The 22,872-nt window shown below is 40.7% G+C and overlaps 1 protein-coding gene across 3 annotated transcripts in view; it reads left to right on the top strand.

Moving 5' to 3' along the window:
* The window catches only part of HYCC2 (hyccin PI4KA lipid kinase complex subunit 2), a 70,878-nt gene that overhangs the window by 20,038 nt on the left and 27,968 nt on the right, over positions 1-22,872 (top strand). For 2 of the 3 annotated variants that reach the window (XM_066620355.1, XM_066620183.1), the window contains exons 2-8: positions 4,651-4,750; positions 13,175-13,250; positions 13,802-13,903; positions 15,473-15,652; positions 17,349-17,429; positions 17,629-17,744; positions 19,737-19,832. In XM_066620355.1, coding sequence (XP_066476452.1) covers positions 13,200-13,250; positions 13,802-13,903; positions 15,473-15,652; positions 17,349-17,429; positions 17,629-17,744; positions 19,737-19,832 — 626 coding nt within the window. In that variant the 5' untranslated portion in view covers positions 4,651-4,750; positions 13,175-13,199. The remainder of the gene's footprint in view (positions 1-4,650; positions 4,751-13,174; positions 13,251-13,801; positions 13,904-15,472; positions 15,653-17,348; positions 17,430-17,628; positions 17,745-19,736; positions 19,833-22,872) is intronic. The other variant, XM_066620269.1, reaches the window with a different exon arrangement.

Genomic DNA, 22,872 nt, shown 5'->3' with positions numbered 1-22,872 from the left:
ATAATCTCAAATCTCCAAGTAATGTAAATTTAAATGAGAAAAAAATATTAAAATTACAGCTATAACTCTGATATCCTACCCTTAAACATAACTTTTCTTGAATGAGGAACTGTAATGGGAGTCAGATGAGGGGAGGAGTTATTTTAACTCCTTTGTGCCTAAAGAGATTTCCTTCAGCAAAACTCAAGGCCCTCAGAATTTCAAAGCGTGGAAGGAAAAACTTAGTTCCTAGTTTTCATGATTTGATGTTCAGTTGATCCTAATGGTTCCCAAATGGTTAGATTTATTAATTAGATCAACATTTCTCAAACTATGGATCATGACCCAGTTTATGGTGGATCATGGACCTGCTATGACCAGGAAGCTACAGAATAAAATGGCATGCAACCCAGAAGTCGATTCCAGGTTGTGCCAGCATGTGACCCACTTCATTGGCTGCTTCCTGGTCCAAAAACTGGGACACAACATACAGTTTGAGAACCACAGCGCAATGCATCCAGTGAAGCGAATCACATGCTGGCAAAACTTAGAAGCGACTTCTGGGTTGCGTACCATTTTATTCTGCAGCTTCCTGGCTTTGATGGGCCCGAGATCCACCGTGGATGACAGTGTGTTGCCAATGTATGAAGTTTGAGAACCGCTGAATTAGATTATGTAGTGTCATCAGTGGATATAGTACTTTACAGAGTAACATAAGCAATCACGATGGGTTGCTGTTCCAAGAGGATTGCAATCTAAACCTTGGCAATGGGAAGAACAGAAAGAGGCCAGGGTAATAAGGTGAACAAATGCAGTACACCTACTTAAAGCTTTGTTGCAACATGATTCCTGCAGACCAGTTAATAAAATTGGTTTGTAATTGGTTTATAGAAACAGATAAGAGCTTATTAATAGCCCCAAACTGCCATATTATATTCTGATTGTCATAGGAAGCTTTACACTGGAAAAAACCTCTTGATAAAGGAGAAATATTACTAACTACAGACCTTCAGTTATTTGACTGGTTTAGTTGAGATTGGTTTGAGGAAAACTCTTTATTATTCAAAGAAGAATACATATTCTTTTTGGTGTCATCTTCCATTGCACAATAGATGGGGAAACTTTGTAATCAGGAAGTAGGGTGTAATAGAACTAAGTAGATTGGGGTGATTATGTGTGGCTTACACCAATGATACCCAAGCTTTTGTAGAGATTCCTGGGACTTTAACAAATTTCTATGTTTCCTAATTGCAGAGAAGAACTTGAAGTATGTGTAGTATGTAGCAAAGGGTCAGAAACTGTGACTTGTATCCTATCCATTGCTGTGGAAGCGCTCTGTCTGCAAGCCACCTTTGTTTATTAAAAGAATTTGCTGCCACAGAGCACCTCAATTTTAGTCTATATGCTGCCTGTGCAAAACTTGGGCTGGATTTGCTCCATGGATGATGATGATGGTGGTGGTGGTGATGATGATGATGATGATGATGATGATATTTAGATGCCAGAGTAGGAGGGCCCTTGCAGTAAGGCCTGCAATTCTTGTTCCAGCTGGATCCATTTGCAGAGCTATGCTTTATTTCTCTTTCCCCATTTGGCTGCCTGAGTAAGCTGGAATGATGTGTGATATCTGCCTGTGAATGCAGCTACATCTCTGATGGGACGTACCAAAACGTTCACACATTATGGCATTGGGAGCAGGAGAGATAATTCAGCAGTTCATTCTGTAGCAGGAGTTTCACAAGTGGACTCTGCTGGGACATGTTACATTTCCCTAAACCTTACCTATGGTATCAGGGATGGATACTGTAAACCAGTGGTTCTCAAACTTTTAGGGAGATTTATATCCTAAGTAAGTTTCTGCAGGGGAGGGGCCAGGGCAGTGAGGTGAACCTGAGGATTGTGTTGCTGAGGGTGGTGTTTTTCACTTACTTTCACTAATGTAGGGCTGCTGCAGCCTCTAGGAGGCATAGGGAACCCTGTGCAGCCCTCCACAGGGCTCCCTGATGCTTGGAACATTGAGACATAATTGTGTGCAAAGCACTTCCTCATTTGCATTGCTAAGAGGAATGCTCTGTGTGGTTTTCTCTGCGTTCCATTCATTGGGGAGCCCTGTGGTGGGTTGTGTAGGGTTCCTTGCGCCTCCTGGAGGCAGCAGTAGCCTTATGTTAGAGAAAGTAAGTGAAAAGCACTCCGTCGCCTCCCCCTTAAAGGGAACCTTTACATGAACTGGTGGGTCGCAACCCACCAGTTTGAGAACCACTGCTGTAAACTGTTAGACTCAAGCTAATTCCCTCTCTCTGTTCCCTCCTTGAACAGAAGTCTTGTAGAGACAATCAGGATTTGGGGCGGGGCAGTTTCAGGAGGTGGAAAGGGAGAAAGGACACACTTTCCCTTTTCCCCTTCTTCCCTTGAGGCTTCTGCTGCGCTGGAGTCGGTTTTGGGACTGACTACAACAGGGTTTTAGAGAATGGGAAAAAGAAAAGTATTCCTCCCCTTTCCTCCTCTTGAAAAATTCCAGTATAGTTCAGGAAGAGAAGTTTTCAAAATTCTGCATCACATGTCTTCCCCTATGGGGAAAACTAGGTGAAATTTCAAGACACTAATTATAAATACAAGTGACAATTAATATTGAATTAATATTCAATTTGGTGAGCTATTTGTTCCAAATATAAGGAGACACACATTCATAGCTGCTTCCAACTAAAAATTTTTTGAGGCTGTATTTTTTTGAGGATCTTTCAGCATCCTGTTTGTAGCAGTGGTAGTCCCGAATTGGCCTTTTCAGCCACACTAGACGCTGTTCCAGAACCACCATTCAGAGCATGATACCATAGTCTTTCGAGACTGAAGGTTGCCAACAGATAAGTTCCTAATGTTCAGATACTGGAAAGAAGATCCCATTGGTCTGCAGTAGTGGTTTTGAGACAATTTTTGAAAATCTAATGGAGACCTGTTCTGTTGTTTACTCTCAGCATTACTCTAGGAAGGCTGTGCATTGTGCTAGATTTTTAGCAATAGGGCTATTTATCTAGCATCACTTCTGTGCAAAAGATGGCAATAAATGCTTGTGTAGTTCATCATTTGTGACAAATACATTTCTGTTTCTCTGTGTATTTCCAAAGGAAGCTGTAATTTTTGAATTTGCAGTACACAGAAAATAGGCCAATATTTTTCTCAATTTTGGAGTTGGCAAATGGAAATTTCTGTATCAAACTCTTGCTCATTCGCAATAGTGCTGACTTGTAGGCATATTCAGTAAAGCTTTTTGGTAGCTTTAATAGCTATAAATAACCATATTTAGCAACTATATAACCCTCCTATTGGCACAAGCCTCACAGAGTGGTGTACATGTTAAAATAATAAACCACATCTACTGGGCCTCAGAGTTATGGGTGCCTGAGTTATGGACAACTGTGTCTGCACTTTTGTGCAGTCTTAGTCCGTCTGTTGTGATGGTTTTGTGAAAGTGCAATCTTGTTGAACTACCAAGAGCTGCCTGTTTGAACTGGTACATGACTTGTGGACTTAGCATGTACTGTAGTAAAATTCAGTAGTGGTGGTATAGTCAGTAAAGCAACAAAACCTAGTTGGAATGCCTGGGCAAAGAAAAACATGTTTGCTTGGCACTGAACAGATACCAAGGTTGGCATCAGCTGAGCTTTTCTGAGGAAGGCATTCCATATGCAGTGTTGATTGTACAATAGAAAATATGGCAGTATAGCCTTAGTTCCATCTGTCCTGAATTCATAAAGCAGTATGTCTGTTCTCACAAGATGTTTCAGCCTTTGACATTTACTAACCCTGAGAGAAGCTGGTTTATAGCCACAGTTCTATGTGTGAGGGATTGCAATTCCACAGCTACTGGCATCTTCACAGTTTAGCAAATGTACTGATTTTTTTCATATTGTAGAGAGACATGTAGTTACAATGATTTTGACACATTCAGCTTTCTAGATGATTCATGTGGAATAAAGGATTTGTGATGTGGAATGAGAACTTTTAAAAAATGTACTCTCCCTCTACTGCACTATTGAAATATGCTGCCCTTAGATACAAGTGTCCTATTTTTACACTGCAATATGTTCTCTGCAGTTGGGTCAAACTGGCTGTGACTCTGTGTGCATCCATTTTATGCTAGAGTTTTACATTCTTCTTAGACTTTCGTGTGCCAGTGACAGGGAAGGAGTAGTGTCTAGGGGTACTTGGTGTACTCCTCTGCTTTCTCTTTTTACTTGGTCAGCAACTGAGTGGGGAGAACACTGATGGATCTATATCATCCACTACCCCAAACTAAGGAGATTAGCAGAAGGATGTCATGTGTAAAACCATCCCTGTCAGGAGTGCACAGAGCCCTGGGGTCACAGTAGTACCTGTGAGCAATTGATTATAAAACCCCAATGATCATGGATAATGGACTCGGTAGGCAAGGAGTCAAATATAGTCAGTCATTAAAACCCCAAAAGAAAAAGGAATTAAACAAAATTGGAAAGGGGGTGGAAAAGTACAACTAGCAGGTTGATGTAAAATGCCTACACTTGGCTGGATGGATGGTCACAGAAGACAGCTCTATCAGATGGAGGCAACAAGAATATATTCATGCTTTAATATAATTTGCTTCACATTTTGTTTTATTATCCTTTGATTATGTATTTTTTATCTTATCGTTGACAGAACTAGTAATTATTTTAAAGACTGGTAAATGTATCCCGGACTGGAAGATGCCTACATTCCTCTGCCAATTCAATTAAACAACTGACTTACCAAAGCAAAGGTACAGTGGAACATTGCGTGTACTGTTAAACATTTGAAGATACAGTTTTGTAGACACAGCAGACTAAATGATGCTGACTTTGTACTTGACTGTTTTGGCAGTATTACAAAATAGGTAACCGTCTCCATTTACAACATTTGATCCAGTGCATACATGCATATATATGCTTTCTTCCTCATTCTATAACATGACCTGCAGCTCATTATGTGAAGTTGACTTCATTGGAAAGCATTGTGTTTGACTTGATATGTGGTGATTTTTATATGTGGCATTTAATCTATGATAGCCTGTGTGTCCATGCCTGTGTATTATGCTGCACGTATCAAGCAATGAACATGCATGCGGACCACCTAAGACAAAGCTAATATAGGCAGCTTAGCTGATGGTGATTTAACAGAACAGTCCTATGTACATCTACTCAGAAGTAAGTCCATTACGTAAGCTCCACTGGAGCTTGCTTACAGCCTCAGTTTCATGGTTATCAATCCATCAACACCATGAGTAATGGACTGTTTCTTATTCTCCAGAACCATCAGTCAACTTCCTAAACAACTTGAAAATCCCATGCTGTCTCCTTCTTGTGTCCAAGTTGAGAAGCACACAAATACTGAGTTGAGTGAAGAGATTTTCTCAGAGAGATTTTCTCACTTTGCAAGAATTTTCTGTACTTTGAAAAGCAATTTGTTGAACCTATGATCTTAAAACTAGTGTTGTTTTGAACTCCTGTCCCAAGCTTGTTTGTTAGCATCTTTGCAGTTCATATTGCGATTTTTCCAGGAAAAGAAAGGGAATTACAGGTCCAATCTTGTTATACATGAATTTTTTATACATGGATTTGACTCAACACGAATGGCCACTGCAAATAAGAAGAAATGTGCTGATCCCTGGAGAAGGGGAAAATGCATCTCTTTAAAATCACAGTTTAAAAATCTGCTTTTCTTACTGTTGTAGAGAGACAGTCATGCAAGTGATCATTCCATTCTTCAGCTGAGCCAGGCAAAGGCATGGGGTCCTTTGCATTTCTAATTGCTGATTGCCTCTATACAACAGTAACAAAAGCTGTTTTTAAACCACAATTGTACAGGGACACACTTTTTAATTTTTTTAAAATTGCTTTTACGTATTTAACACATTTTATGATATCAGCAGCGAGTCCCAGCATCAGACCCCTGTGAATGTTGAGACACGACCTTATTAGGAGCCATGGAGGGGCAAGAAACCTGGAAATGGATCTTTAAATCTATTTTTCCACTGTTTCTTAATCCACATATTTTTTTTATCCACTAGGGTTTCTAGAACGGAACCCTAGTGGATAATGAGACATGACCTGCACTCTATTCCTTTTGTTCTATTACTCTGTTCCTTTTGTTGTCCTTTTTTTTGGAAGAAAGAGAATGTACCCTCTCAAATGTGTGTGTTTGAAAGATTGGGTTATATTATAAGATGGTCTCCCATTTTCAGAAGAAGCCTTTTTTGTGCAAGGAGGAGGGGTGATTTTCTGCAATCTTCTCTTTCCCCTATGGGCCATATAGGCTATGGCTACTAAAGGTCTGCAGTTTAGGATCTAAATTTTCAGGGCGTGAAGAAGCTGTAGGGGGAACTAAGATTGCTAGTCCCTCCTCCTTGCACAAATGGAGGGGGGACTTCTATAAACCGAAGACCACCTTAGGATAGAACACACTGCTTTTTTAAAAAAGATAATTTTTATGGGAAAACATACTTGAAATTACAAAAGTGATAAATTCTTGCTGTGTTTGGTTTCAAAGTCATTTTTTCATAGAATTAATAACTGCTGAAAAGAATAGACTTCCCAGAGTATATATGAGACAAAAATGCATCTTCTGATCAGCTCTGTTATCTAATTCTGGATAATGACTCGTTTTCCAGTCCACAGATTATTGAACCAGGATCATACTGGACTCTTCTTGTTACATAACTTTAATGTACAGTATTTCTAAAAAATTGCATTGTTCCACTGGATAGGTTGGGGGTGGTGGTTGTTTTGATATTTTGCTGGAAGCCATAAAATTGACTTGAAGAACCCACAAGCATAATTCCCTAGATCAACATGGAGAAACTGCCCTAATTGAAAATGTATTAGCAGCTTATTTTCGTGTACCATAATAGAAATTGTAGGCAAGCTGTGTTGGTCCATTGGAAAAAATCTAAAAGCCAGTCTGTTACCAGTTTTAGTAGGTACACTTCAGAGATCATGAATGTTTGCTTCTCTGGACTATGTGTTGTTCTGGTTCATCATAATAAAAGTATTCTCAGTCTGTGGCTTCTACCGCACAGAATGTTGGACAAAGAATCACAACCCTCATTTTTTGTTTTATTTGCATCAGAGACTTTCACATCTTGCCTGCAAGGAATTTCCATCCTTGTGAACTCCCTTTCAACAAAGAAGTTTTGAATGAGTCATTTGTCTATTTAAATTTAATTGTTCTTATAGCTGGTTTTATTTATAGCACTCTGTCAGAGTAGTAGCATTTACTTTCCTCATTCATCTTCAGCTCCCCCCTTGTGAAATGGGTTATTCTGATTTTACAGGATTGGATGGTGAGTTGGTAAGTTGGCTAAGGTGACCCAGCTAATGTATTTGACATCTGGTTTCTACAAATGATAGAATATTCATAGGATCACTTTCCAGTATTCCAATACAAGCAATTAATTGGTTGTAACAGGTAACAGTTATTCAGGTCTAAGAGGCCCTTTATGCCCCCCCTTCCCTGCCTCCCATCTTCCAAACCTTTTTTAAAAGAGATAACTGAATCAGCTAAGCAATAACATGAACACTTGTAATAACTAATTGGCTTGTGCTTCATTCCCCTTTCCATATGTCGCAGGACAGCTGCCCCTATGGGGCTACTCGGATCTGCACCACTTAAAGAGGTGGTGCAGATCTGAGCAGCCTGGTATAAGGCTGGGCCACGCAGGAGGGCAGTTAGGATCTGGCCTAAGTGCCAGATCCTGGTACCACCCCTCCACCATGGGCTGGCCCACCCAGTGGCCTGCCCACTCACTACCTACTTTTTTTCAAGCTGGCAGCGTGCCACCAGCGTGAGCATGCCTCCAGCCTGTGTGGATCCATTTCCAGGAGGCTGGCGCACATCTTTGCTCTGGCCTATCCAACTCCTGAATTGTGGCAAATGTGCTTTACTGTGCATTCGCAACACCTGTAGGCTGGTGCAGAGGACTTGAGCCAGCCTAACCTAAGGTTAGGTTTGTGCTCTGAATATCTCAAAATTTCAGTTGCCTTAAATATGTTCTTTAATAGCTATTTTATGCTTTGGGATAATGGTTTTAAAATAGTGTCTTAGTGAGCTGTAAATGAAGAGTATTAAAGGAGGAGAACAGTTATCATAGGGGATAGGAGCAAGCTGCTTTAAAATACGTGTTGTCAGTACTGTTTTCAGGTAATTAATACGTTGGAGATAGAATAGTTCTGTTAGTTCTTGCACCTAGTCTGTTTTGTGGCACCCAAAATATCTAATAGATTGTTCCTTTCTGCTCTGACACTTGCACACATAATCTGTGCCTCCTGCTCTTAACCATCTCTAGAGACTGCTTCCAAAGTTTAAAAACTTCTTTCCATATCTTTCTTAGCATCCATTGTTCAGCTGAGTGGCCTGCGTCACATGTATTGCTAAATGTAATTTTGTGCGGTACGCAGGACCTGGTTAGAGATGTAAACGTTACTGAGCCATTGGGGAACAGTGATCATGCTGCGATCCGTTTTGACGTGCACGTTGGGGGAAGAATACCAGGCAAATCTCTAACAAAAACCCTTGACTTCCGACGGGCGGACTTCCCTCAAATGAGGAGGCTGGTTAGAAGGAGGTTGAAAGGGAGGGTAAAAAGAGTCCAGTCTCTCCAGAGTGCATGGAGGCTGCTTAAAACAACAGTAATAGAGGCCCAGCAGAGGTGTATACCGCAAAGAAAGAAGGGTTCCACTAAATCCAGGAGAGTGCCCGCATGGCTAACCAGCCAAGTTAGAGAGGCTGTGAAGGGCAAGGAAGCTTCCTTCCGTAAATGGAAGTCTTGCCCTAATGAAGAGAATAAAAAGGAACATAAACTGTGGCAAAAGAAATGTAAGAAGGTGATAGGGGAGGCCAAGCGAGACTATGAGGAACGCATGGCCAGCAACATTAAGGGGAATAATAAAAGCTTCTTCAAATATGTTAGAAGCAGGAAACCCGCCAGAGAAGCGGTTGGCCCTCTGGATGGTGAGGGAGGGAAAGGGGAGATAAAAGGAGACTTAGAGATGGCAGAGAAATTAAATGAGTTCTTTGCATCTGTCTTCACGGCAGAAGACCTTGGGCAGATACCGCTGCCCGAACGGCCCCTCCTAACCGAAGAGTTAAGTCAGATAGAGGTTAAAAGAGAAGATGTTTCAGACCTCATTGATAAATTAAAGATCAATAAGTCACCGGGCCCTGATGGCATCCACCCAAGGGTTATTAAGGAATTGAAGAATGAAGTTGCAGATCTCTTGACTAAGGTATGCAACTTGTCCCTCAAAACAGCCACGGTACCAGAAGATTGGAGGATAGCAAATGTCACGCCTATTTTTAAAAAGGGAAAGAGGGGGGACCCGGGAAACTATAGGCTGGTCAGCCTAACATCTATACCGGGTAAGATGGTGGAATGCTTCATCAAAGATAGGATCTCAAAACACATAGACGAACAGGCCTTGCTGAGGGAGAGTCAGCATGGTTTCTGTAAGGGTAAGTCTTGCCTCACAAACCTTATAGAATTCTTTGAAAAGGTCAGCAGGCATGTGGATGCGGGAGAACCCGTGGACATTATATATCTGGACTTTCAGAAGGCGTTTGACACGGTCCCTCACCAAAGGCTACTGAAAAAACTCCACAGTCAGGGAATTAGAGGACAGGTCCTCTCCTGGATTGAGAACTGGTTGGAGGCCAGGAAGCAGAGAGTGGGTGTCAATGGGCAATTTTCAGAATGGAGAGAGGTGAAAAGCGGTGTGCCCCAAGGATCTGTCCTGGGACCGGTGCTTTTCAACCTCTTCATAAATGACCTGGAGACAGGGTTGAGCAGTGAAGTGGCTAAGTTTGCAGATGACACCAAACTTTTCCGAGTGGTAAAGACCAGAAGTGATTGTGAGGAGCTCCAGAAGGATCTCTCCAGACTGGCAGAATGGGCAGCAAAATGGCAGATGCGCTTCAATGTCAGTAAGTGTAAAGTCATGCACATTGGCAAAAAATCAAAACTTTAGATATAGGCTGATGGGTTCTGAGCTGTCTGTGACAGATCAGGAGAGAGATCTTGGGATGGTGGTGGACAGGTCGATGAAAGTGTCGACCCAATGTGCGACAGCAGTGAAGAAGGCCAATTCTATGCTTGGGATCATTAGGAAGGGTATTGAGAACAAAACGGTTAGTATTATAATGCCGTTGTACAAATCTATGGTAAGGCCACACCTGGAGTATTGTGTCCAGTTCTGGTCGCCGCATCTCAAAAAAGACATAGTGGAAATGGAAAAGGTGCAAAAGAGAGCGACTAAGATGATTACGGGGCTGGGGCACCTTCCTTATGAGGAAAGGCTACGGCGTTTGGGCCTCTTCAGCCTAGAAAAGAGACGCTTGAGGGGGGACATGATTGAGACATACAAAATTATGCAGGGGATGGACAGAGTGGATAGGGAGATGCTCTTTACACTCTCACATAATACCAGAACCAGGGGACATCCACTAAAATTGAGTGTTGGGCGGGTTAGGACAGACAAAAGAAAATATTTCTTTACTCAGCGCGTGGTCGGTCTGTGGAACTCCTTGCCACAGGATGTGGTGCTGGCGTCTAGCCTAGACGCCTTTAAAAGGGGATTGGACGAGTTTCTGGAGGAAAAATCCATTATGGGGTACAAGCCATGATGTGTATGCGCAACCTCCTGATTTTAGGAATGGGTTAAGTCAGAATGCCAGATGTAGGGGAGAGCACCAGGATGAGGTCTCTTGTTATCTGGTGTGCTCCCTGGGGCATTTGGTGGGCCGCTGTGAGATACAGGAAGCTGGACTAGATGGGCCTATGGCCTGATCCAGTGGGGCTGTTCTTATGTTCTTATGTTCTTATGTCCTCTGGAAAATTCAAGGGAGGGTATGTGCTTGCCTTGCACCTGTATAAAGGATAGTAATACTTAATGAGCAAGTAGTAGCATCATAGTTTGGCAAGATTATGCCATTCAGCTCTGTAGAGCAGGGAGAAATAGTCAGTATTGTCTATGATTCAGTAATGTCTGCTTCTGTTCCTTTCCCCTCTTGTTCTATTTATAGTTTTATAAAATAAGTTTTTCTGGGTTTGTAACAGAAATGCAGACTTTTGCACTAGAATTGCACTGTAATCTTAAGAGCCTCCCATTCCATAATTGGTGCAATCCTTTCTCTTGACTTGCTGTGATCAAGAAAGGCTTGTCTCTGCATTTTTCATCTGTAGCAGATCTGAACAGCTATGACAACAAGCTGAAACCTTTAGTTTTGTTAATATTACTAGTAGTATTGCAGAGAGTGCTTTATACAGAAATCATATGTTTAAGTGTATGCATTTGAGAGCTGATTTCATAACTTGATAAACAGGAATATTTTGTGTCTGGGCCATTCTGTTTGACTGGAAAACCATTTTGAAGGTTTTCAAAAGTTTCTAGAAATAGTATTTTAGTAACTTTAGACGAAGATGGCATCACCCTGCTACTGTACTTAAACAGTTCAGTGCACAAACATCTATGCAGATTTTGTTCAAATAGAAAATGTGATTGTGTCTAAGTACTGAACTGAGATTTCTGTTCTAGCCTGCTGTGAGGAAAAGGTATTTCACCCCATTGCAGATATGTAGAGTATTCAAATCCTTACTACTTTTACATAGGCCTGAAAAGCTTATGATTCAGTCCTAGAGTGTAACATTCAAAGTTAATCACTCTTTTCTACAGCCCTATCTGAGTAGCGTGTGCTTCCACTTGAGAAACATGCACTACAAAACAATAGCGGGAAACAGATCTCTTTTCTTGCAATTCTGCCATCTTCCTTGCTTGATATGGCATTCAGAAGTACGCATTATGAAGCTGTATATGTTTGTATCTGCCAGGTTATGGGACTCCTCCTCTTTCTTTTGCATATTCCCCAATGGGCTTACATTTCTTTATAAGTGGAGTAGATGCCTCTTATCTTTTTTCACAAGATATTAATACCTGTCCTCCAAAAAGCTCAGGGTGATGTACATTGTTCCTCCCTTCCTTTTGTCTTCACAATAGTCCTGTGATGTAGGCGAGCCTGAGAGAGAGCGACTGGCCCAAAATCACCTAGGAAGCTTCATAGCTGAGCAGGGATTTGAACCTGGATCTTCCAGGGCTATCTCCCTTTTTGCCTCTCCCATAATTAAGTTGTTAAATTTATTTTGGTTTTCTAGACCTGATAATGGATTTTTTTGACAGCCAAAATTAGGACCACTATTTATTTATTTAGGCCTTTATTTATGCAAAAGAGAGAGCAAATGTTGTGATTGTATGCTTTCCTCTTGGTTTCACTAAGGAGTGAATGACTGAATTGGATGAGTGCATACTAACTCCAGGAGATGAAATATGCTTCTAGTCAGTTTAATCTTGCAGGACCTTTCATTAAAATGAATATGTTCCTATTTTAGAGCCCAATCCTATGCATGACTACTCAGATGTAAGCCCCATTATAGTCGGTGGGGCTTACTACCAGGTAAATGTGGTTAGGATTGGAGCTGTTAGTCAATAAAAGGCCTATGATATCAGTTCTGAATAATGAAGGTGCAAAGCTGCCTTAAAAAGAAAAGAGAAAATATACCATTCTTTTAGTGTTTATTGCCGCGAAATGGTTTAAGAACTAACGTACTTCAGCAAATGAGTGTTTGTAATGGAAACAGAAAGCTTTGCTGATAAGAACGTTCTCTTTTGAAAATGAATGCACCATGTGTTTTCAGTTCTGTATTGAAGAGACGTTTCACAACTTCTCAGCAACAGAGGAAATTGATACAATACTATTGTGTCTTCAAGAGACTTTGTGAAACTATTTTCCTTTGTTCCAGGGCCAGAATTATCACTGGAGGATGTCTCAAGGTTTCGTTCCATGATGCAAATTAATTTGTTCTTTCCTTTTGTATTATATTTGGCGTGTGTGTAAAGTAGTTTGTCTTGAAGCAGTAACTCCTCTTCTCTCTCTGCTTTCCCCCACCCATAATGCACTTTCATGCTTAAAAGCATAGTCATATTTTGTAAACAAAAGAACTTAGGTGAAGTTTAAAGTGTAATATGTGTATAGCCTGAGAGTTCCACTATCCAATAACTGTTTCTGTTTCTGTTCCACTATCCAAACACTGTTTCTTCTGAGTATGCATTGGAGCAGTTATTATATTTCATAACTGAGTCATTACGTTTTCCTCCCAAAGGTGAAAGAAGAGTAGACGTAAGAAAATGCTTGGATCAGAACGAAGTGTGGTAGAAGAATGGCTATCGGAATTCAAGGTGGGCTAAAGTGCTGTGAGGTGCAATCCTGTATATGAACTTATCTTGGAAAATGTCCCACTGACCTTGATGGGGCTTACTTCTGAGTAGGCCTGAACAGCACTGTTCAGAATGTATGTATATTTTAAAACTTTATTGGATGTACTGGATATGAAGAAACTTTATACTGGCACCACCACCCCATCAAGTAAGCCATTGAGTAGACAGAGAATCTATGTGTGGATTGTTCTAGCTCTGTGATTTTTCATCCAGTGTGCCGTGGCACAAATGATCTGCAGATGTGCTGTGGAAGTTTGGGGGAAGGTCATTTATTTGTAGGGCTATTGGGGAATGTGGACTCCCCACTGGCGGTGCAGTGTACCTTTTCAGTTGTCAAAAAGCTGATGGTGTGCTGACAAGTTTAGTGTCTTATCAGTGTGCCATAAGATGAAAAAGGTTGAAAATAGCTATTCCTATCTGAGCCTGTGTATACCGTTACTTGTTGTTGCTGTAGTCAGGGCTACGAAATATTACAAAAGTCATTCTCTTTGGTGTTGTGTCTCTTGCTCTAGGCATTACCTGAAACACAGGTCTCCAGTTATGCAGCAACACTTCATCGGAAGAAAACATTGGTGCCTGCTCTTTATAAGGTCATTCAGGATCCAAATAATGAGGTATGAGAGAGTCAAATCATTTTAAAAATAGAACAAAATTCATTCTTAATAAATTAAGTGCTTTGAATTTCCATGATTTGATTTAGTGAGGAAGAAAAGGTTTGATTCCCTTCTGCTTTCTTCTTTAGCAGCATTTTTATTTTCTTTAGCAAATATTTTAGTTGAGTGCAATCTCTCTAAAATATTGTATTCAGAATTGTTGCTTGCTTTTGGTGATAGTCATGATAGAGGGAATTAAATTCTTAGTCTGAACTGGATTTAAAATTGTCGTAGATAGAACAAAGGACAAGTAATGATTTATTTAATAAATTTTCTCCCTGCCTTTCCTCCACATTTGTGGATGGCCAAAGTGGCTAACAATAAATATATATATATATAACAAAACAATAAAAACTTATAATAAAATCACGTACCATTAAAATAAAATCATTTATAAAACAGTAGGCAAACTTCAGTTAAAGATATACCCAGCATCTGCCCCCCCAAAGTGCTGGACTGCACAGCTGAACAGAAAGTGCTAGAAAAAATTTAAGTTTGTAATCCTCACCAGAAAACGTTAAGTGAGGGAGGTGCTCTTAATTCATCAGGCAAGGTGTTCCATAACTGTGGTGCCACCACATAGAAGGCCCTACTTCTTATTGTTCCTAAGATAAATATGTATGTTCACTTTGTTGTTGATTACAGAAAGATATTTCTACTGTAATAGGAAATTTAAATAGGACTGAACCTTTAGCCTTCAAATGTAACATTAATTTAATAGTGTGATTCATCGGTTTTTACAAAGATATTGCTATCTCCTGATGTTTCCCTTAAGGAAACTTTGTTTTCTGAAGAGCAAAAAGGAGCACACAGGGACCAGGTTCACAGCATAACCATATCTGACCCTCAGGCCAGTAAACCAGAATCTGAAAACACAGTGTGTAGCTGATTTGTGTATCTCAGTTTGCTAGATGCTGATATGCTTTCAAAAAAGAGAGGCAATATTCCTAACATCCCAGAGTATTTTTATGACCTGTGGTTAAATGAGTTGCAGCCCTCCAAATCATTGCGTTCAATGTTTTTCTCACTGCTAATATAAAATGAACAGGTGTGAAAACTTTGTCAATATCTCCCTTAAGCATGAATATTGTGTTCACAGGACTGATTGTAAAGGGTTTGGTAATCCCTTTGCTCCCTTTCCCAATCCCTTTGCTAACAGAAAACTTAAAATATAGACTCCTATTTCACTATCTTTGGTTGTGTAATTTTGAACAACCCAGTTTATAGAAGCATGTGACTTTCACTTTATGAACAGACCTGCACAAACAGAGCTTTGATTTGCTTCTACTCTTTAAAAGTCCTTCTACTTGTCTTTGGAGAATTTTTTCAGTATCTTTCAATGTTTAGCTTCAGAAATGAACAGATTTTGTTTACAAACTAATATTTGTAATTAAATAATAAAAATAGATTTTGTTAATAATGCAAAACATTGTTTTATTGTTAGGGAGTGGTATGTTAATAATACTGTATGGTATTAAGAAATGTAATAATTGGTGATCATGAATTTTGGGATTTTTCTGTTGTCTTCAGTTTCTGGAGCCAGTCTGCCACCAACTCTTTGAACTCTATCGTAGTTCTGAGGTTCGTCTCAAACGATTCACTCTGCAGTTTTTACCAGAACTGATCTGGGTTTATCTGCGTCTTACTGCCAGCAAAGATAGGCAGAGTAATGGCTGCATTGAAGCCCTACTTCTAGGGATTTATAACTTGGTGAGTAAGATGGATAAAAAGTAGTTGTAGTATTCAAATCATTTTCCATCAATATAGAATAAGACTAAATCAAAAGACTGGGGAAGTATCATTTCTTCACATTCTGTTCAAAACTTCTAAAACTCTGATCTTGGAATATTGTTGCAAAACAAATTCCAGTTGATGTTAGTTGCTATGCTGTGAGATGAGATTTTTTCTTAGCCCACTATCCCAAGTAAATTTTTTTAATGCTTTAGAGCAGTGGTCTCCAAACTGGAAACCTGTGTGTCCCGAAAAACCCTCCCCATCCCAAGCGACACCATTCTGCCACTGCACTGTGTTTCTTTCAAGCTGATCTGGGCATAGGAATACAGAACAGTAAGCGCTGCTCAGCCCATATCCTTGGGCTGGGATTTGGAGAGCCCTGCTTTATAAGCCAAACATTCTCTTGCAATATTGTTGTCATATGGAGAGCTCCTCTAGATTTTGGAAACTACCATAAAATATTAAAACCTATTTCTTTGTTTTATATAGTTAAATGATGGCTGTGCATTTTCCTCTTAAGTGCTTCTGGACTGTATCTATCCTGCTGGGTATATTTGGGCATTTGTTTCGGCATGGGAAAGACGGCATATATAAATCTTTTAAATAAATATTTTTTAAATGAGAAACAGTACTATGGCTACAACCTTTGCAATAAAGAATTATTTTTTTAAATGAGAAATAGTACTATGGCTACACCTTTGCTTTGTGTGTGTGGAAATAGATAGATAGCAGGGGGAGAGTAACTGGCCCACCTCAACCCAGCAGTGTCTGTTCTAGTGGCTGTCTGCTGGTGTTCTTTTGCATCTTTTTAGATTGTGAGCCCTTTTGGGACAGGGAGCCATTTAGTTATTTGATTTTTCTCTGTAAACCGCTTTGTGAACTTTTAGTTGAAAAGCGGTATATAAATACTGTTCATCATCATCATCATCATCATCATCATCATCATCTGGGGAGGAAAGTTGGGTGCCCAAGTTTTGTGGAGTATTATTATTATTGATATTGATGATTATATACAGGCGAGCATAGCTTTGTGATGCTCCAACCAGCGACAGGCTGCATATGCACACTGTCTGAGGCTCAGAAAAGCCTCCGAAGGTGAGGGGAGTGCAGCTTTCCCTAGTTTTGGGAGGCTTCGTATAGCATAAAGCCTTGCCTGATGAGGGGGATGCTCGTCCGCATCCCTGTCAGTAAGCAATGCACGACTGCATATTTATGTTCACAAAGCGGTTTACATAGTAAAATAAATCCTGACCTGTCCCCAAATAGCTCACAATCTAAGGAAGAAAAATACAGAAGACACCACCAACAGCTACTGGAAAAGACACTGTGCTAGGGTGAAGAGGAACAGTTGCTCTCTCCCTGCTAAATATAAGAGGGCACCACTTGATGATAAGATATCATCTTACTGTGTTTGAATAGGAGACTACAGAGTTATTGGGCAAAGATTAACATGTGGTTTGCAGTGACTGACAGTGAAAATGTAGGGCGTTCATTGCCTTATGAATTGTGCACAAACAGGGCTTCAGTCTGGTTTCTTCACAGAGCTGGGCTTATGCTTGATAGGCAGGTCACTTGTAGCATGGACCTGTCAGCATTTGCTGACATTTAAATGTGTTACCGTGAAATCATGATGCCAAATAGCTTAGTTTTCCAACCTTTTGTTTCGCTGTAGGAAATAGCCGACAAAGATGGGAACAATAAGGTTTTATCGTTCACTATCCCTTCCTTATCCAAGCCATCAATTTACCATGAGGTAAGAATGCAGTTGAGGATCTAAATAAAAATTAAAGTTGAGTAGCATTCAGTCCTGTGAGGACAGTAGCTGTCAATTTACTTCTGAATTTTCTGCACATCTCAGTGTAATCTCTTGTCTTTGTTCCACCATCCTGTGCGCCTGCTCCTTCTGCTTTTGTGTTAGACATGTGTAATGTTTCTTTTTTGTAATTCTTAAGCCGTCTACCATTGGATCCATGGCTTTGACTGAGGGAGCACTATGTCAACATGACCTCATCCGAGTAGTTTATAGCGACCTTCACCCTCAAAGGGAAACATTCACTGCACAGAACAGGTGAGCGTGTTACAAGATTATTAGGTTAACATTGTTACCAATTGTCAAGATTGGTTGGTAACTAGCCTTTCAACGTATTTGGAAGTCATTAGAGTGAAGTACTCCCAGTTTTCAAAGTTTGAGATAGTAAGGCTACAGTCCTATACTCACTTAACTGGGACTCTTATGAAACTCAGTGAGGCTTACTTTTGAGTAGTCATGCATAGCATTGCACTGTAAAAGTGGTTGTTTCAGTAAGATAGATACCTCTGGTAGGTGATTGTGTTCATGGTGTCTTTTAATATACGGTTCCTTCTAAGGTTTTGTTTATAATTGATTTTTAGCCACCACTGGAGCATCCTGATTGGTGGTGGTTTTTAGATCCTGTAAATCAGTGTGAATTAATCTTAAGCTGAATGTAAACTTTCTAGTGCATCTGAAACCACTTGCTTTTTACCTCTAGTTAATTATGTGATTAAGTTAAGACCTCTGTTCCAAACCTAAATAAAGTCTTCTCCACTAGGCCTATCAATAGAGGTACAGTGGTGCCTTGCATAACGAAATTAATTTGTTCCGCGAGTCCTTTCATTATGCGAGTTTTTCGTTTTGCGAATCGCGTTTTCCCATAGGAATGCATTGAAATTTAATTAATGCGTTCCTATGGGCAAGAAAAGTCAGAACAAAGTCAAATTTGGTTTACAAAGTGTTTATTAAGTGCTCTTTAAAGGCATACATACTGTACTGAGGATTTCAAAAACGGGGATGCTGAGTGGGGAGCTTGAAGGCTGTAATCCTGTGCACACTTTCCTGGGAGCAAGCACAATGGGACTTACTTCTGAGGAGACATGCACAGGATTGTGCTCTAAGCTGGGGAGGAGGACAGAGCAGCTGCACTCAATTGCTTGCTTTTGCCCTGATCATGGAGGGAAACAAGGAAGCACAATGGGACTTACTTCTGAGGAGACACGCACAGGATTGTGCTCTAAGCTGGGGAGGAGGACAGAGCAGCTGCACTCAGTTGCTTGCTTTTGCCTTGATCATGGAGGGAAACGTGAAGGAAATGGGGCAGTGAGAGGGTGAATGAGCGATGGGGGGGATGCTGAGTGGGGAGTTTGAAGGCTGTAATCCTGTGCACACTTTCGTGGGAGCAAGCACAATGGGACTTACTTACATAAACTGACATGAAGATCCTCCCCTTATTAGGGTGAATGGGATCAGGCTTGCGGGGGGGGGGGGGAGGCTGCGATGGCAGGTTGCTGGGAGGGCTTACATTCAGATGCTGGATGAGGTGAGTGAAGGCACCCCTCCCCTGCTGTGTGGGGGGGCAGAGCATCTGTGTGTGTAAGAGAAGGGGGCAGCCTGTGTGTGTGAGAGAGGGGGGAAAGTGTTTGTGTTGCAGAGAAGTTGTGATGCTCCAGGCTTGGGATGGGGGGAAAGAGAGGCTGTGATGCTCCAGGCTTGGGGGGAGAGAGGCTGGGATGCTCCAGGCTTGGGGAGAGAGAGGGCTGTGATGTTCCAGGCTTGCGGGGGGCACAAAAACGTGCGGGAGCAAAAACGTGCAACCCCTGACAGGCACACAGGAGCCTGGCTGAGGGAGGGAGGGAAGGAGGGAGGGGTGGTGAAGAGAGCGTAAGTTTGTGGGAGGGAGGGAGGGAGGGATGCTAACTGACCCGCTGCTGCGCGAGGAAACCCCAAGAACTCATCATCCTTCGTTAGGGTGAATGTGAGCATAACCTGGCATGATGATCCTCCCCCTTCCTTAGGGTGAATGTGAGCATAAACTGGCATGAAGATCCCCCCCTTAAAACAAACCAAAACTAACAAAAAAAAAATTCATCTTGCGAAGCACGGGTCATAAAAATTTGTTGTGCGAGTCACCAAAAATCGCAAAACGCTTTCGTTCTGCGAGTTTTTCGGTGCACGAGGCATCTGTTATGCGAGGCACCACTGTATCTTGTAACAGAATATTCGAAGATAGGAATTGCTATTCAGTTTCTCTCTCTCTCTCTGTAGGTTTGAGGTGCTGAGCTTTCTCATGCTGTGTTACAATTCTGCTATTGTCTACATGCCTGCCTCTTCCTATCAATCGCTTTGCAGGATGGGTTCCAGGTGAGGACTGTATATTTGACATTGTTGAGAAGAAGGTTAATTCTTCATTTAAAAGTATGTATTTAAATTGCAAGGCAAATATCACTTGCATGTGGAACTCATTTCCTTCGCAGTTTGATTAAAAAAAGTCCTCGCAATCAATCTGTGTCCCTATTCATTTTGTGTGATCATTTAATTTTGCTGTTTCTCTTTATGAGAGGCTAAGAGTAAACAGTTTGAGATCTCACATTTTTCTCCATTAACTCAAGTAAGGCTGTTGTTCAATGACAGAGCCCATGTTTTACATATAGATGGAACTGGTTCAGATCTCAGCATTTCCAGCTAGTTCAGGGAAAGGAAGTTGTGCCTGTAGCCTTGGACAGCTGCTTCCAGTCAGTATAGACAATACTGAGTTATAAGTGCCAGTAGTCTGACTCTATTTAAGGCAGCTTCCTAAATAAATTGAACTGCTGTTCTCTGCAGTCAGCCCAAGCATTTGGGTAGGATCCAGAGAACTGGAGGACTAGGTCTGCATCCCCAAGGTGACTTGTATTTCTTGAACAGAAGACCCACATGCTGCATGGAAATAGCTAGTGCCAAATACAGTTAACTGGGTTTTCGAATAAGAAGCAGACTGTGACACTGTGTATGCTTTTCCTTTTTTTTCTTTTTCAAAAAAACAACTATAAACAAATACACATAACACAAAAAACATAACATCCTTCACTGCACAAAAAATACAAAGGGTGCAGGAAATCATATATCATTATCATATATCACTAAAACTAATAAATCATTACATATCTTGATCAATTCCTCTTCTAAATTTACCTCTTAATATCATTTTTCATTCATCATACCTGTATCATATCATGTCAAAGATAATATATATGTAATACAATCATCTAAATGCCCTATCATATATTTCTAAAACTTCATTTTCAACCAAGCATAAAAAGGTTTTTTCCCTTGCTCAATTTGTGTCGGTTTTCCTTGTTAATCCAATACTTCTAAAAGTCTGTCCATTTCCGTCACATTCATTATTTTCTCTATTAATTCATTTTTCATTCGTATTTTAGAATCCTTCCAATATCTAACATATAAGATCCTCGCTACAATTAAAATCATAACTAGGTATACATCATTTTCTTTATCTATAATATCTAAAATATAAAATTTGTTGCTCTAGTAAGTTTTTTTTAATTATACTTCCAGATCTGTTCCCATTGATCTATTGTGATATTATGGCCTATATTTTACGCCCATTTTATCATGCATTGTTTTACTGTTTCTTCTTGCATCTCAAAGTTCAGTAGTCCATCTTATAATGCATATATTAATTTTGATCTCAATCTTTCTTTAACTTAAATGGCAGCACCTTTTTTTTCATTTGAAGCCACAAAAACTTCTCCTAATTTTTTATTCACCAACAATGCCCTATTCATTAGTCATCATGTTTCTTTTTACTAGTCTTCCACTCTTTTTGTCTTTTTCTTGTTGCTATTGGTGAGCGCCTCTTACTCCTCTACTTACTTTGGTAAACCTTTATTGGCATATTGGAAGTCCACAGACAATAATAAATATAACATAGCAAATAGAAACACTTTACCAGGTATTAGCTTCTGGCCTTTGCCACAGAGACTACCACTAAAAATTCCGCCACCAAGTTGGTGATGGGAGGGGAATAATCGCTAAGAAGAATTGGGAAAGGATCAACAAGGGAAATAGGAAGAGAAGAAAGAAAAGGGCCAAGTAGTTGGGACCTGAGATTATGATGGGCAGGGCACCAAAGAAGGATGTGGTCCAGGGTATCTGGTTCAGCAGAACAAAACAAACATAATCTATTTGAGTGGGGGATTTTAGAAAATCTCCCTTGGTGTATTGCTGATGGAAATATGTTCAGTCTCGCCAACATGAAAGCCCTTCTTTTGCTCGGATTAGTGAGTTGGACAAAATAATTCACAGGGCGGCCAAGGGACGGGGACAATCCAAAGAAAAGGGGTGAACAGGTCGGATTTAAATTTGACAGTAGTGTTATGTATTCTTGCTCCCAGAGTTTGAGTTTGATGAGATGATGCGCTTTTTGAAGGTCCATATCTGCTAAAAGTTCAGGAGAAAGATCTAAGGAAGATAATTTGGCATGAATAAGTTTAGACCAATTAGATAAAAAAGGGTCTTTTAATAAATCTAAGAGAATTGAATTCAGGTGAATATTAAGATGGAGCCAAAACTTAAAAGTGGAAGTCCAAGCTACAGTGGTGGGAAGATGAATACCCAATTCCAAGATCATAGGTTGTTGGCAACCTTCAGTCTCAAAAGACTATGGTATTGCGCTCTGAATGGTGGTGTTGGAACAGCGTCTAGTGTGGCTGAAAAGGCCGATTCGGGAGTGACAATCCCTTCCACACTGGGAGCAAGTGCAGTCTGTCCCTGGTCTGTCTCCCTGGCTATGGGCCTTCCTTCTTTGCCTCTTTGCCTCAGTCTGTTGGCCAAGTGCCTCTTCAAACTGGGAAAGGCCATGCTGCACAGCCTGCCTCCAAGCAGGCCGCTCAGAGGCCAGGGTTTCCCACTTGTTGAGGTCCACTCCTAAGGCCTTCAGATCCCTCTTGCAGATGTCCTTGTATCGCAGCTGTGGTCTACCTGTAGGGCGCTTTCCTTGCACGAGTTCTGCATAGAGGAGATCCTTTGGGATCCGGCCATCATCCATTCTCACGAGTGGACATAGTGGACAACCTAATTAAATTTGGGACTCCAAGAATTCTTCTCAGAAATTTAGCAGCTGACTTATCTATCTCCTGATTAGCTGCTTCAATCCAAACAGCTGCTCCATATAATAGTTGTGGATAAACTTGTATTTGGAGAGCATGAATGGCAGCAGGGATATACTGGTTACCTTTATAGAAGTGGAACCGAGCAATCGCATTCTGAGATAACAGGGCTGAGGAGATGGCAGATCTACGGTGGAACAACCAAGAATGTCTATAATGAAAAATAATTCCTAAATATCTGAAGGATTTAACTTGCTGAAATGTTAAATTGTCTATCCTCCAGGAGGACAATG

The sequence above is a fragment of the Tiliqua scincoides genome, chromosome 1 (assembly GCF_035046505.1).
Source record: "Tiliqua scincoides isolate rTilSci1 chromosome 1, rTilSci1.hap2, whole genome shotgun sequence".
Classification (NCBI taxonomy): Eukaryota; Metazoa; Chordata; class Lepidosauria; order Squamata; family Scincidae; genus Tiliqua; species Tiliqua scincoides.
The sequence above is the reverse complement of the archived record's forward strand: the minus strand, read 5'-3'. Positions and strand labels throughout refer to the sequence as shown.